The following is a 16,639-nucleotide window of genomic DNA, read 5'->3' on the forward strand; positions in this document are numbered from 1 at the left end:
TGCCTTTTTATCTCTGGCTTCACTCCTCCCATGCTCCTTTCTGCTTCCTGCTCCATTTCTGCTGCCTCTCCAACAAGTCAGGCATGTTCCCACTGAGGGCCTTTGCACTGGTCTTTCCCTGCCTTAGAAACTCCTCCCCAGGATGTTTGCAGGGCTCTCTCCCCTGCTTATTTCTAGTGTGCTCAAACGTCGCCAAACCAAACCCTAAATCCTGCCTCTGCTCTTATGTTCCCAATTCTCTTTATTGGCTCCTTTTTTTTTTTTCTTTTTTCATGGTATACATAACTTTCTAACACACTGGAAAACGTATTCTAATACACTGGAAAATGTACTTATTCTTCATACTGACTACTTAATGTCTGCCCCTCCCTACTAGAATGGAAAGTGCATGGAGCAGGGATCTTGGTCTATTTGTTCACCATTGTAGTCAAGCACCTGCAGAACATAAAGAGAACTATATAAATATTTGTAGAACATTTGCTAAATGAATTTACTGCTCAATTCCACTTTGCTCCTCCTCACTGACTCCTCTCTAATAAAAACAAACACCGAAAGTCACCGTCATTTTCTGTTTGCTATCTGGATCCATTTTCCAGCTTCGGGCTGCTCTGAGCTGGGACAGACCTGCAAACTTCATGAGCCTCCCTTGCCACTGACTTCTGACTGGGCTCAGCCAACGGGAGGCACCACCAGGATGGCTGAAGTGGGTGGTGAAAGAACAAGATGCAGGATTTACCTCTTCTCACACATTACAGCAAGCTGGACAGCTTGCTACATAAAGCTTTCTTACAAATACTGACAGAGGCTCCTTCCTGCCTTCACTGCTTCTATGTCAGGGCTAGTGGTAACACCACTTCTTTGTTACTAAACCCAAGAGTTAGTTTGTTTTTCCTATTTATAAGAAAAAAATTTATTGGTGGAATTTAAATTCTTAAATCATGCATGATTTTTGGTATAATGTAAACACCTTGAACGGTAAAAAAAATTTTAACAACTTTAGTATTCTCTCACCTATTTTGTCTTATGAAATAACGTAACAAAAGAAAAACTTTGTAAGAGCATCTATCTATATGTAGACACACACACACACACATACACACACACTCACAGACACACACACACACACACACACACACATATAATTGAGGATAGACAAATACAGCCAGAAAGATAACTACAGAAAAATAAAGAGATACAGAGATATAATAATTTTCCAAGGAGAATATGTCTGATTTTAATAAATTGAATAGCTTTTTAATTCAGTCAAAAAAGTTATTGTATTATCTTTTAAGTAAATCCCCTTACTCATCACACTGCAATCTGATACAATAAAAATGAAGTACACTTGGTAGGGAGGGAGGAGGGAGGAATAGTGGAGATGAAAGAGGATTAAAATCTAATTCCTTGCATGTATGATTTTGTCAAAATGAACCCAAATATGATGTACAATTATGCTGCTCTAATAAAAAGAAAAGAAAAAGGGCTGGGGTTATGGCTCAGTGGTAGAGCGCTCACCTAGTACACATGAGGCATTGGGTTCGACCCTCAGCACCACAAAAAAAAAAAAAAAAAAAGTAATTAAAGGTAGTATGTCCATGTATAACTTAAAAAAAAAATTAAAAAAAGAAAGAAAAGAAAAAAAAGTTCTCTTTGGTAAACTCCTCAATTACCCAAGATTGAGAGTACCGATAATCTTATCTGGAGCTGACTAATAAAGTCATAACCATAAAATAACCCATGAAGACACATCTGGCCCATTTGCGTTCTATAGTTTTAAATTTCTGAAACCTCCTCCAAAGTCTACAGTTTCATTCTAGAAACCAGAATACAGCTGGTCATTCACTGAGCTGGAAATTTTTCTAACCACTCTTTTTACTTCTGTTTGGCTTTTTACCACATTACATATTTGAATTGGCTCTATTTAAAGATGACCTCTCTGTATTTGTTGATCTTGGCTCTGGGGAACATTGTGTATTTGGCCTTTGTTTTGTTTTTTGACTCACGTCCTAGCACAGCAATCAAGCAGTGCCTGAGATGCTTAGCCCAAGATACCACTGGACCAGATAAAAAGGCAGTTTTCATACCTTGAAAAGTGCTGTTAGATAGCTTACAATGAAAGTGAATACCTTGTCACATGCTTCCCAATTTACAAATCCAGCAAATACATCAGACTCTCATGATAAAAAATGAGTAAGGCAAGTCCCTTTCCTTTAAGATCTCACACTATAAAAAGAGAAAACATATGTGACCTTTTGGAAATGAGGACTATATGGTTTCTAGTAGAGAAATTTGTATATAAGAGCATCTCACAGCTCTTTGATACTAAACATAATGCCGATGTTAGATTATGCTATCTGCCCTCAGTAGCCAGCATTTTTCTAGAATACCTAAAGAGAAAGATCTGTTTTCCCTGCAGCACAATAAACTGGGGTTTCACACATTTCAGTGGTTAAAAGAAGTCATCAATAATTCCTTAAAGAGATACACTAATGTAAAGCAAAAAGATAGGACATGGAATAAATTAATGTTCTGCAATTATACTCCTTTTCTGAATCTGAAATTTAATTTACTGAATTTCATTTTCTGAAATTTCACTAATTGGCAACACTTGTCAAAATAAAACTCCATTAAAAATAAAGGTGTGGCCATTACCAAACTGTTTTTCTCTTGTTTACTTTTCACTTTAGATATATTTCAGTCTCAATTATACAATTTATGCTTACTCTGATAACATTAGAAGTATTAAAAGAAAAAGCTGTATTTGAATATAAGGTTAGTTTATGTCATGGTTTTATGGGACAAGAGAGCCAAGCACAAAAGTTCAAGTACACATTCCAGGAATAGTTAATCCTTCCCAGAAAAAAAAAAAAAAAAAAGTCCTGGAGAATGCTCATAATCATCCAAGGTGCCTATTAAGTTCTTCACAGCTGCATCAACAAAAAGGGAAGAAGAGAAACAGCAAAGGGGCCACACACCTCTATCTTTAGGTTCAAAGTCATTGGTACAGAACCAAAAAGTTTATTTAGAGTGAAAGACAGCTAAGTGGGCCCTCAAAAAAATCCCTATAGTATAGAACTGACTAGTATAAAACTCTATAGAAGTAATCACAAGTACAAGAACATAATATTGTGAGATAGTACTGATTAGCCTTCCATAAGTAAGAGGGGCTGCCAATAGGGTCATCTATACCACACCCTTCCTGAACTGTAGACTGAAAAACTAGTGCGATGAGAAATGAGCACATCTAATAAAACACACCCATGCTTCCACTGGCTCTGTGGCTTAACTAGTTGACATGTAGTTTATTGTGAACTTTTGATTCCCACTGGCTTATAACCGAAAATTCTCCAAAAATCAATGAAAATCACATTGTCAATTATTCCTACCTTTTTAATTAACCCATATCAAAGTATTAGTTCAACTAGTGATCCTAAAGAAGGATTTATCTCATCAAGGCTAATAGTTAATACTTCAAACCAAGGTAAATGACATCTTAGGACAAGTCTCACTGCTTACTAAAAACAACAAAAACAGGAAATCAGGAAGCCTGAGATTTAGAAAGACTTCCACTTCAGGTAGGTGCTTCCATAAGTGAGCTCCTTACAAATGAGAAAATCACGACTTCTAATTCCAAGTTCTTTCCATTTTCCCAACAAGTCAGACCATGTCAATGATTCTCCAGTGAAGCATGATTTCGTTTGCTTCAGTTATCTAATTGGAGGGCAAAGCAAGGTCATATTGTTATAGACCTCTAGGATTTAACCCCTCCTAATTAAGAGAATCAACTGTCAATAAGGATTTGCAAAGTATCACCTTTGTGTTCAACATCTAGTTTGCATCCAAAATTTATAGTTACACACTAACAGAGAGCATATACCATGATGGTTCTATAAGGGTACATCACTTAGTGACATCACAGGCATCTTAAGTTTGTGTAGGTATATTCTATGATGTCCTCACAATGAATGACATATTTCTCAGAACATCCCTATTAAGCAATGCAGGCTGTTTATTGATCTATAGTATCCCTTGTAAGCTTGGAGCTATCTGGAAAACCCAACCAAGTATGGATAAACAAAAGTATTTATGGGATGGGAATGTAGTTCAGGGCTATAGCACTTGCCTAGCATATATGAGGCCCTGGGTTCAATCCCTACCACTGCAGGGAAACAAAAAAAAAAAAGAGAAAAGTATTTATAACAAATATAAGTCACATCAAAGAGCATGGGGGTTGTCTAAGAAAAAAAAAGTAATCATGAACAAGTTACTTCTCAATTTACAAAGGGGTTTCCTATGATACATGAGGGAACTGAACAAATAATCTCTACAATTCTGTCCACCTCAAATATGCCATGAGTCAGATTCACAAGCTAAGCACAGCAGGGAATACAAAACTACTGCAAGTAGCAGGATCAGGACATAACATATATCAAATAGGTACAATTTAGTATACCAAGAAAGGGCAAAGCCTCTAAGGGAATTCAGAAAAGGCAACATCAGTGAAGACTGGAGGCTTTCTGTAATGGGGTAAGGCTCCCTCACAGATGTGTAACTTGAGTGAATCCTGAAAAAGGAGGAAGTGCACAGGCAGGGCAGAGGAAAGAGAGGCTCTCTGACAAAACAGCATGAACAAACTCAGAAAAGGAGCCATGAGAACAAATACAGCATCCGTTTTATTCCCTAAGTAATCTGTATTGTTTGTTTTTGAGTGCAGTTATAATAATAGGCTAAGTTGTCAATTTGGCTCATTTCTAATATTTTAAATATCTTTAAAGTCTTTCCTTCATAATTGAAAAGGGATGCTTTACTATTTCTGTATACAAATAGATTTTTCTAACAGCTAAATGTACCTAAATGAGCATGACTTTATTAAAATTATGGCTTATCATTAACCATTTTGAAATGGAATCCTACCACCTTAAGTGCTGGCTACATGTCCTCCATCTTCCATCAAGACCAGTGACATTCTTGTGATTCAGGTTTTTTTTTTTTTTTTAGTTGTAGATGAACACAGTACCTTTATTTTATTTATTTATTTTTATGTGGTGCTGAGGATCGAACCCCCAGGGCCTCGCACATGCTAGGCGAGCACTCTACTGGTGAGTCACAACCTCAGCCGATTCACATATTCTTTACATATTCTTTTATATAGTATCTAAAGAAATGGTGTATAGTCAAAAGAATAACTTAAACCAATTTCAAATTGATGTCTCCTCTGCTATATAAATAGTAATATACAATAACAAAGTACACAAAGGACCATCTTTAAATTCTGAAGTGCAAGTGTCATTATGAAAATATTTATTCTAACATCGATAATATAAATTTAGAAAAATAAAAGCATACCAGACTAAGACAGAAAATATTAATCTATATATTTATATTATATTTATTATGAAGGATGGTACCAAAAATATTCAAATAAATGTAACCTCCACTCCTGACCCTGTTACACTATGTTTTGATGTTTGGACATACTGCTCTTTGGAGGAAATTTTAATTTCACTGATAAACTCCATCAAAATATTATTAATAATTTCCATTTCTTCAAAGCCAATTATTATAAAAATTCATACTTACCCTGCATTATTGCTGACTGCAATTAATCCTTTAACTCCAGTCTTTAATAAAGCTCCTATAAGATTCTCTGGAATTCCGCAGAGCCCAAAACCTATGATGAGCCCAAAAGTAAATAATTTGTGAAGAGAATAATGTTCTTTTAGGGAAATGTCTGTTATTCTTCTTAATAAAAAATTTTTTTAAAAAGGCAAAGCACATTATCACATCTACTAAGCAAATAACTAGATTCAAATGTTTTGCACCATAATAGAGCCCCAGACTTTCAGGATGGGACATGGTAATAAAGTAAAATACTATATGTGCACAAATAAATAAAAATAGTAAATGAATAATAACTAAGTAATAAAAGAACTAGCACTTCTTATCTACACAGCTTTGACCCTGAGATTTTCCTGCTTCATTAGAAACATAAGGACTAATTACCATGAAAAGGAAAACAGTATTATTACTCACCACCAACCAGAATGGTTGCCCCATCAGGGATATCTTTTACAGCTTCTACTGGATCTGTATAAAATTTGGTATGGCGACGAGTACTAATAGAGAAGTAGCACACACTTCCCTGAAATATTAAAAAAAAAAATTAAGTGAATAATCTTTTAGATATGCATCTTTACTTGCATATATAGCAATTCAGCTTTTAGATATACAATGAGATAATGCATCATTATGCACAATTAATGCAAAATTTATATATTTTCACTTGTCAATTAAAAATACCCACAGAGTTAAGCTTCTGATCCAATCTTAAGTGCCAGAGAGTGCCTACAATAGGGACAAGTAAAGAACAGTACACAGAATGTCTTATCACCCTACGGGGTAGCTTGTGGATGTTGTAGAAAAATATCAAAGTATTAGCTACACGGAAGGCTAGTCACCCTTACACAATGCATGACTTAGTCCTGCTATGAAATGTTGTAGATGGTTTGTCACCTCCAAAACTCATGCTGAGATTTGTTTGGTTCCCAATGTAACAGTGTTGAGAGGTGATGGGAATTTTAAGAGGTGTTTGGATCCTCATGAAAAGATTAATGCTGCTCTTCAGGGACCGGGTCAATTCTCACAGGAGTGAGCTCTCATTCTCACAGGACTGGAGTTGTTACTACAAGAGCAGTTGTTATGAAGTAAGATTGCACCTTTGGCTTTGACTCTTCTGCATGCACCAGCTTGCCCTTCCACTTCTTCTCCAAGTTATGAGGCACCACAAGGCCCTCATCAGAGGCAGTCACCCAGTCCTGGATTTCTAGCTACTGGAACAGTGAGCAAAATAAACTTATTTCCTTTATAAATTAACCAGTCTGGGATATTTTGCTATTGCAACAGAAAATAGGCTAATACAGGTCCTAAATGAGTCAGCGAGTGGGCATTCATAGACAATCAGTTATAAACTATATTTTTCTTTGTATTTCATGTATGATATAGACAACTGATATGAGGAAACAGTCTGTGGCAACCAATCACTCATATTCAACATTATTCCTCCTTTACTCTCATCATACAGCAACCTGAAAAGAAAGGGAGGAGAGGGACTAATACCTGAATCTTGACGTCTGCCACCTTAGCAAGCCCATCTGAAAGTGCACATCCACATCACTTCCTAAAAGTCCACCAGACAGGGGGGACCAAGTGGTCAAGGAGAATGTATAATGAGTGTCTACAGTTCTTTTCTTCCTCTAACAAACATCATTATGAAAAGCAGCAATTAGCACAAAGGACTATTAAAGAGAATTATACTGAGAGAGAAAGTCAGATGAGAAAGAGAACTCAGCGGTCACACACATGACTTCTGTCCCTTTGAACCTCCATTTTGATCAAGGTCAGGTGAGGAGAGTGTATAAATTGGCATGCTGCCCAGACGCAGGAATGTAAGTGGAGGCAGAGGCTGAAGGGAAGTGGCTGGAGCCATAAAGAGTTTTCTATTTTTTTCCCTGTCCTCAAACAGCAAGGAATCATTTCTTCCATTTTAAATGCACACAAACACACCAGTCTTAGAAATTAATTTTAGTCTTAGAAATTAAAAATTTGATGGACTGAATAAACAGGCTACAGTTTGACTGCAAAATAAAGCTGAGAATATCTCCCAGAAAAAAAAAAAAAAGAAAGAAAACACAGATATCTAATCCAACCAACTCACTGTATAGGTCCAGTTTCTGAAGCTTTGAAAGATCTTCCAAGAAAGGATGCAAAGTTTGGGCCTCCTATCACTGGGTGCTTCTACCACACTATTTGTTGATGAAGTCAAAAAACAACAAGTGCTGGCGAGGATGTGGGGAAAAGGGTACTCTTGTACACTGCTGGTGGGACTGCAAACGGGTGCGGCCAATTTGGAAAGCAGTATGGAGATTCCTGGGAAAGCTGGGAATGGAACCACCATTTGACCCAGCTATTGCCCTACTCGGACTATTTCCTGAAGACCTTAAAAGAGCACACTACAGGGATACTGCCACATCGATGTTCATAGCAGCACAATTCACAATTGCTAGACTGTGGAATCAACCCAGATGCCCTTCAATAGATGAATGGATTAAAAAAATGTGGCATTTATATACCATGGAGTATTACACAGCACTAAAAAATGACAAAATCACGGAATTTGCAGGGAAATGGATGGCACTAGAGCAGATTATGCTTAGCGAAGCTAGCCAATCCCTAAAAAACAAATACCAAATGTCTTCTTTGATATAATGAGAGCAACTAAGAGCAGAACAGGGAGGCTGAGCAGGAAGAAAAGATTAGCATTAAACAGAGACATGAGGCGGGAGGGAAAGGGAGAAAAAAAAGGGAAATCACATGGAAATGGAGGGAGACCCTCATTGTTATACAAAATTATATATAAGAGTTTACGAGGGGAATGGGATAACAAACATGGAGGGAAATGAATTTCAATAGATGGGGTAGAGAGAGAAGATGGGAGGGAAGGGGAGGGGGGATATTAGAGGATAGGAAAGGTAGCAGAATACAACAGTCACTAATATGGCAGTATGTAAAAATGTGATGTGTAACCGATGTGATTCTGCAATCTGTATTTGGGGTAAAAATGGGAGTTCATAACCCAATTGATTCTAATCTATGAAATATGATTTGTCATGAGCTTTGTAATGTTGTGAACATCCAATAAAAAAAAAGAAAAAAAAGAAAAGAGAATGGAACAAAAATGGTATGCTTACATGGATAACCAAAAGTTAAAAGCGGTAAGAGTGGCAAGTCTCCAGGGAGTATGACAAGGGCTCAAGATAATGAAGACCCTACAGGCACTCAAGTGTATTTGTTTCTTTCATTATTCATTCAGTTAATAGTATTTATTGACATTTGTTAGATGCTATATTAACATTTGACATCTATTTACTATTTACTGAGAAACCAACTTTTACTACAATAGTCTTGTACTCAAAAAACGAACCATCAAGCCAGACACAATGGCACATGCCTATAATCCCAGCAGCTCAGGAGGCTGAAGCAGGAGGATCACAAGTCCAAAGCCAGCCTTAGCAACTTAGCAAAGTCCTAAGCAACTTGGCAGGACCCTGTCTTTAAATAAAATATATTTAAAAAAAAAAAAAGACTGGGGATGTGGACATGGTGGTGCATGCCTATAATCCTAGCAACTTAGGATGCTGAGGCAGGAGGATCACAAGTTCAAAGCCAGCCTCAGCAATTTAGCAAGGCCCTAAGCAACTTAGTGAGACCCTGTCTCAAAATAAAAAACAAAAAGGCCAAGGATGGGGCTCAGTAGTTAATCCCTGGGTTCAATCCCTGGTACCAAAACAAAACAAAACAAAACTAACCACCTAGTTTGGGAGACATTGTGGACTAGAAGACTACATTCCTAGGATGAAAATAATCTTGTGTCAAGACCCAGCACAGACACAACTGTATAGACCAGAGCAAATTACTTTTTTTCTTCACTTTTTTATTTTTGATTTTTTAGATCATTATAATTAGACATAATATTAGGGTTAATTTTGACATAAATATACAAGCATGAAATATAATTTGCTCCAGTTCAGTGCCTAGTACTTCTCCTTTCCATCCACTCTCCCTCCCCCTGTTTTCTTTTCTCTACTGTACTGGTAAAGTCATTTTCACTGGGACTAAAATTTCAAGTTGACAGTAATTTTCTTTAGCACACTGAAAATGTAATAGACTTTCTCCTTGTACTGAGTGGTTGTAGCTATCAGATACCATTCTAACTGTTGCTCTTTTATGTTTTCAGTCTTCTTTCTAACTGATTTTAATTTTTTCTGACTCTTAGGTCATCTCTTCTTACACTAGTTATATCTAAGCATTTTACTTTTAATTTATATATTGCTTCAGTGGTGTGGATCAAATCCAGGGCCTTATGCAGGCTAAGCAAGTGCTCTGAGCTATATTCACAGGTCTTGGTATTTACTTATTTAAAATTTTTTCTAGCATTAGATTCATTGTTCAGATTTGTAGATTTATGCCTTAAATCAGCTTTGAAAAATGCTGTCGAAAACTTTATTTTTGTTATTTATTTTTTGCTATATATAACATTAGGATTCATTTGGACATAATCACAAAAGCATGGAATATAACTGGCTCTAATTCAACCCTCCCCACTTTCCCTCCCCTCCCCACTCTACTGATACTTCTGTAACTTATTTATAGTTTTTCTTTTAATTAGTGTCTTGTGGATATACTTGAGACTCACTGTGGTCTATTCATGTATATATATAATGAAAATTCATTTCTCTGTTCTTCCCTTATTCCATCCCTCCTTCCTCCCCCTAATTCCTTTGTCTACTTAACTGATCTTTCCTCTGTTTTGATGGAATTCCCTCTTCCTTTTGTTTTTTTTTTCCTTTCTTTCTCACCCTACTCCCCATTTTGGATTAGCTTCAACATACAGAGAAAGCATTCAACCTTTAACATTTTAGAACTGGCTTATTTCACTTAGCATGATAGACTCCAGTTCCATCCATTTACTAGCTAATACTGTAAGTTCATTCTTGTTTATGGTTAAGTAATACACCATTGTATGTGGTGTGTGTGTGTGTGTGTGTGTGTGTGTGTGTACGCATGCACACGGCTCACATTTTCTGTATCCATTCATATACTGAAGAGCACCTATGTTGGTTCTATAGATCAGCTATTATGAATTGTGTTGCTATAAACACTGATGTAGCTGTATTCCCATAGTATGCTGATTTTAAATCTTTTGGATATATACAAAGGAGTGGGTGTCTGGGTCATATGGTAGTTCCATTCCTCGCTTGTCTGTTTGTTTGTTTGTTGTACTGGGGATTGAACCCAGGAGTGCTTAACCACTGAGCCACATCCCTAACCCTTTTTGTTTTTATTTTGACAGGGTCTCACTAAGTTTGTTGGGATCTTGCTAAGTTGCTGAGGCTGGCTTTGAACTTGCAATCCTCCTGCCTCAGCCTCCTAAGTTACAGACATGTGCCATCACACCCAGCCCATTCCTAGTTTTTTGAGAAATCTCCATACTACTTTCCAGAATAGTTGCACTAATCTGCAGTCCCAACAACAATGTATGAGTGTACCTTTTTTTGCATATTCTCACCAGCATTTATGAAATCTGACCCCTATCACCCTACACAAACTCAACTCAAAGTGTATCACAGACCTAGGAATTAGAGCAGAAACTGTGTACCTGATAGAAGAAAATGTAGGCCTAACACACCAGCATGTTGACATGAGAACTGACTTCCTTAACAATACTCCCAAAGCACAAGAAGTAAAATAAAAAATCAATATGAGGGATGGCATCAAAGTAAAAAGCTTCTTCACAGCAAAGGAAACATTTAAGAGTATGAAGAGAGAGCCTATAAAATAGGAAAAGATCCTTGCCACTGGCTCCTCATTGAGGGCATTAATATTCAGAATACACAAAGACTCAAAAAACTTGATGCCAAAAAACCAATAACTCAATAAATGGCCAAAAGAACTAAACAGACACTTCTCAAAAGAAGAAATACAAATGGCCAACAAATACATGAATAAGTGTTCACCATCTCTAGCAATTAGGAAAATGCAAATCAAAACTACATTGAGATTTCATTTCACTCCTATCAGAATGACATTGAGATTTCATTTCACTCTTATCAGAATGATTAAGAATATAAATTAGGGCCGGGGCTGTAGCTCAGCAGCAGAGTGCGTGCCTAGCTTGCATGAGGCACCTGGTTCAACCTCAGCACCACATAAAAATAAACAAATAACATAAAGGTATTGTGTCCATCTACCACTACAGAAAAATTTTTAAAAAGAATATTAATTACTTTTTTGAGGGGGTATAGGGAGAACTTGATTTTACAAAAAGATGATAATTGTGTCGCATGGATTGGGTAAGGTTCAGTTAAGGATATATACAGAAGTTCTGTGCCTGGAGAACACAAGATACCCAGATGTTAGCTTCCTTTGGGGAATGCCACCTTTTCTCCATTCCCCACCAAGAGAGGAAGATTAATTTGTCATTTATTGTAGTTTAATATAATTTTTAACCTTGCCACTCTGCCTTACACACACACACACACACGCATCACTGATTACACACAATATTTTTAATGTGATCCATAACACAGTAAATTAATCCATGTTATCTTTGTTAAGCATTAAAGAAAAAAAAATGGGTCCTAGCTTTGAGATCACTTTAACTTCCTCCCTTGCCCTCCTCTCCTCTCCTTTCTTCTCCTTTTTTTCTGGAGAAAAGGTCTTGCTGTTGTTGCCCAGGCTAGTAGTCTGGAAATTCTGATCTCAAGTGATTTCTCCCACCTCAGCCTCCAGAGTAACTGGGACTACAAGTGTGCACCTCTGCACTCAGGAACATGTTCATTTTATTTTTCATCAAGTCTGGGAGTCTGGATATTCAGAGATGGCTGGGCAAGACAGCAGTGCGAGTGCAGACAGTGGGGCAAAGAGGAAGCAAAAGGACTGGGCTGGGTGTGCCACTAAAGCTCTTCAAGACAGAAATCTGCTTAGAGCAGCTCCCTGGAGGAGGGTTTTAGGTTTGTTCTCTCCACTGATTTCCTCCCTTGCTCCCATTCTCCACCCACACTCCCTGTGAGTGAAGAAATATCTGTGTCAGTGCCAACACCTTCTAAATTAGGCTACATGGAAAGAATCTGTTTGATATAACATCTACCTTTTTTTAAATTCAAAGAGCAGCTTTAAGCTCCTTCTAAACTAACCTCTCCCTTCTAGGATATTTTATATGTGAATACAATGATGTTAAAAATTTTTAAAAAAAATTAAAAAAAAAACAACATGTACCAGCTGTTACCAAAAAAAAATAAATAAATAAACAACCTTCAAGTTTGCTGAGACTACTCAAAAGAATAAAGAATGAAATGCACAGTTTTGACATCTATTTATTCTGGGGATGATATTTTTCACTCAGGTCTTCTTTCATGTTCACCGAAAGCATTTCATTTTGCTTTCTCACTCTCCTGCCTTCAGCAGAATGCAACACTATTGTGAGCACTAGTTTCTGTTATTACAATTGAGGGAGGGAAATAATGATAAATGAATGATGCAGTGGAAGAAATAATCAAAATTTTCATAGTGAAAGACTTTTTCTGCATAATCTACTTCTTCTTTTAACATCTTCTCCACCTTCACCCTTGATCCTTTTCTTCAAATTCTTACTCCTGACTTCCCAATCTTACTTTACCATTGAGCCTAACTTTCATCTAATTATCAGGACTTCTTACTCCATAATCTTCCTCTCCAACCATTTCCACCATTATCTCTCTCAATTCCATGTCTCTTTTTCTTATCCTTTAGCACTCCAGAATTTAGTGAAAAATGCACTTCTTTTTGATGATCTCTCACTGAAAATACACAAATCATGTAACTTTTTTATTCTTAAACATATATCTTAATGATACACCCAGGTGATACTAATCTTGACACGTTACTATTAAATCATGAAACAGAAAGAATGACCTTGACCACTTCAGCATCAGAGTTTGTTAAGCAGAAATAGGAAGGGGAGGCCCTCAGAAAGAGGTAAAGAGAACCATGTTAGAAGGAAAAGGCAATAATATGTGGGTGGATATGCATACCTACAGGCTTGCCAGGGGGAGCATGGCATCACTGCCAAGGGAGGGTAAGGTGTGCTGAATGCAAACAAGGGGGCCCCACCCAAAACCTACTAAATTTGAAACTCTGGAGGAGGGCACAAAAACCTGTTTTACAAAGGCTCCAGGAAATCTTACTGCATGCTCAAGTTCAGAGACATTGCACTTGCCCACCACTTGCCCACTGTTATTAAGAAAAAAAATTAACTATCTCATTGAACCTGTTAGTTATGTTTAGCAGAAAAAACTCTCAAGGTTAATATTTAAGTTAATTGCAGGGTTCTCTCATCCATGCATTAAACATGTGTTAAATGTCTGGTTTTTGCAGAGTAGTAATGTTGAGGGAGATAGAGAATTAGGCAGACAGTAGATCCCAAAGTTAAACAAGTACACAGGTATTAGAGTTTAACAGAAATGGAAGATGGGATTTAGATGCTAACTATGCAGGAAAAGCCCTCAATGCAATGAGTGAGGGTAGGGGGGTGGGGAGATACTCTGGAAGGCAGGAGTTGGACCTAATCACATAGGAAAGGTGAAAGATTTAACTCTGATATAAATTTTCAGTAAGGTATAGCAAAACTAAAATTGTAGCTCATCCATCTAAAAAAGGTTTGCTGGGTTTGGGAAATGGTTTAATGATTATACTCAAAGTGAGAAAAACTGGAAGTGAGTAAATAATAGACAAACAAGTGATTGCCAAAAGAGGGAATGGTACTGACCTTGATTCAAGGGTATCCCTGTGTCCTGGATTTTGCATCAGCTTTAGCACTAGCAGTAAGATGACTGAAGGTCAAGTTCCCTTTTAAGTCATACTTTACATATCCAAAGCTACCTGCAATTACCCAAATGCCTTCTAGGAATAATTGATTTAATGATGTGATCCAGTTCTAAATCATTCCTTCTTACAAAAGATTAGTTCTGAATTTTCTCGAATTGGATGCAGGAAAGGGATAAGTCATAAGGTGAGCTGGGAGTTCTGAGCATGCAGGGTGATCGCACACCATGTGCAAGATATAGTACTATCAAGCTTTGAGCTATTATTCAATGTGTTACTTCCGTCTTCCCGTTCAAGGAAAAGGTTCCTGAGGTTTACTTAAGTGACCAAGGTGTAAGTCACCCTCCTGGACCTAGCGTTCTGGTCCAGTAATTGGCTCCTAGTACTCCAGACACGAATCCCACAGGACCGTGGGCTCACAGAAGGGGACAGACAGTGCACAGGGCAAAAACACATCAACCGCTGTTGACACTGTCTCCAGATACCAACCACTTGGTGGAGAATTGTCAGTAAAGGGTTGAGGTTTTCAAAGAGCCTTGAAAACAAAAAAGTTAATAATCCAGATCCCAGAAATCTCCAAAGAAGTGGCATCTGCGCCCGCAGATAATATGCGAGTCTCAGCCAGACCTCAACTGGATTCCCAGCTTGGCCCGCTAGACGCCCAGCAAGCGCTCCAGTCCGGGTTCCCTTTTCCACCGCTGCGGTGCGGCACAGCCATATAGGGAAGGCGGGATGGAGAAAAGCATTCCACCCCCGCCGCTCCCAGCATCCGCCCACTTGGCTGTGAACTTGAGCCAGCGGAGGCTAGCCGGGTCCCGGTTCTGGGCCTCTAGAGGTGCCTAAACCCCGAGAAGATCCTCTAGAAGGAGTGTAAACCTACCCCTACTGCCTTCACCCTTCACTCTGTAAATTGGCACCCCCGTCGCGCGGTGGCAGCCGCCCAGAGGACTAGAGGCAGCGCGCTGGAGACGCACGCCGGTAGGGAAGCGGGCAAGCCAGAAGGGAGCGGCGGCGCTGCCCAGCTTCCTCCCGCCCCTTGTCAGCCTTTCCGCGCGCGCTGCTTGGCCTCCTCTCCCCCAACCAGGGAAGCGGATGCAGAACCAAGCAAAGGCGGTAATCCCAAGAGGCGCACCGCGCAGCAGATGCAGGGTGGGGATGGGCAGAGGAGAAATCGCCGGCACCGATTTCGTCCGCGTCCTTCCCGCGCGTGGCCTTCCTCTTCACCGGCAATTTACCTTGGACCAGGCGCCTCCGGAGCTGCGGGTGGGGGCGCAGAGCCGTAGCCCGCAGGAGAGGAGTTTGATAGCCGCCATCTTCCGGTCCCGCTGCGGGAGGACTTAGCAGGCTGGAGCGCGCGTGCGAGTGTGCAAACGCTGGTTGCCGGGGCTGCCTCGGCGTCACGGGAAAAAAAAAGAAGCGAAGGCGCGCGGGGGGCGGGCTGGAGGCTCGACCACGCGTCGCTTACGTCCTCCGGGCCTCCTGCGCGTCGCCTCCCATTGCCGGCTGCAGATATCAGAGAAGTGAGGCTGGGAGGGGCCTCAGCCCAGAGTGGAGACTTGCACAGTCTGCGCGGGTCGCAGGGAAGGGCCCGGGGTCCCGGTGCATTTGAGGCAGCGGTGTTGACGTTCACTTGCTGCCGCAGTCCTTAGGTCAGCGTTTTAGCTTTGAGCGGACGCTGGTGTCTGCTTTCCTGTGGGTCCAGGATAAGACTTGGCCCAGGTTTCCAGCTTGCCCTCGAGACACCTGCAGCTACTCAACCGCCTGGACAGTCTTACCATTTTAATATTTCTCAGCCCCTTTTCACCACTAATTGCCCTGGCTTGTGCAAAGTAAGTTTGCTCTGGGAACAAGTTGTCAGGAGATGTGACCAGGCAGACCTTCAGAAGGACAAGATTATAACTGGGCCCTTGTTCCCCATTATACAAGTCTGCATGTTTTAAGATCTTTCTGGCAGTGGAGCCCCAGCAATCCAGAGGGACATAACAGATGCAGACATAGAGGTGTGTGTCCCTTTGATTGATCTTAACCTGTTACATAACTCTCCTAAACTCTCCTGTATTCTCAGGTCCAAATTAGAATTGCTTTATAATACTCAAACTGTCAAAGGTTTATATGAGGTCATTCATGCAAAGCTTCTGATACATTGTGAGCACAAAGTAAATGTTAGGCATCATACTCAATTTATTCCAATTACAATGGTTGATTGGCATGACACAAACAT

The 16,639-nt window shown here is 39.3% G+C and overlaps 1 protein-coding gene across 1 annotated transcript in view; it reads right to left on the bottom strand.

Moving 5' to 3' along the window:
- OXCT1 (3-oxoacid CoA-transferase 1) overlaps positions 1-16,204 on the bottom strand; it is a 142,240-nt gene extending 126,036 nt beyond the window's left edge. Inside the window, exons 1-3 of the mRNA XM_081279616.1 lie at positions 15,654-16,204; positions 6,034-6,142; positions 5,581-5,671 (exon numbers count right to left, since the gene is read on the bottom strand). Coding sequence (XP_081135742.1) covers positions 5,581-5,671; positions 6,034-6,142; positions 15,654-15,731 — 278 coding nt within the window. The 5' untranslated portion in view covers positions 15,732-16,204. The remainder of the gene's footprint in view (positions 1-5,580; positions 5,672-6,033; positions 6,143-15,653) is intronic.
- Positions 16,205-16,639: the final 435 nt, after the last annotated feature.

Source organism: Spermophilus citellus, assembly GCF_964194105.1.
Source record: "Spermophilus citellus genome assembly, chromosome: 1".
Lineage (NCBI taxonomy): Eukaryota > Metazoa > Chordata > Mammalia > Rodentia > Sciuridae > Spermophilus > Spermophilus citellus.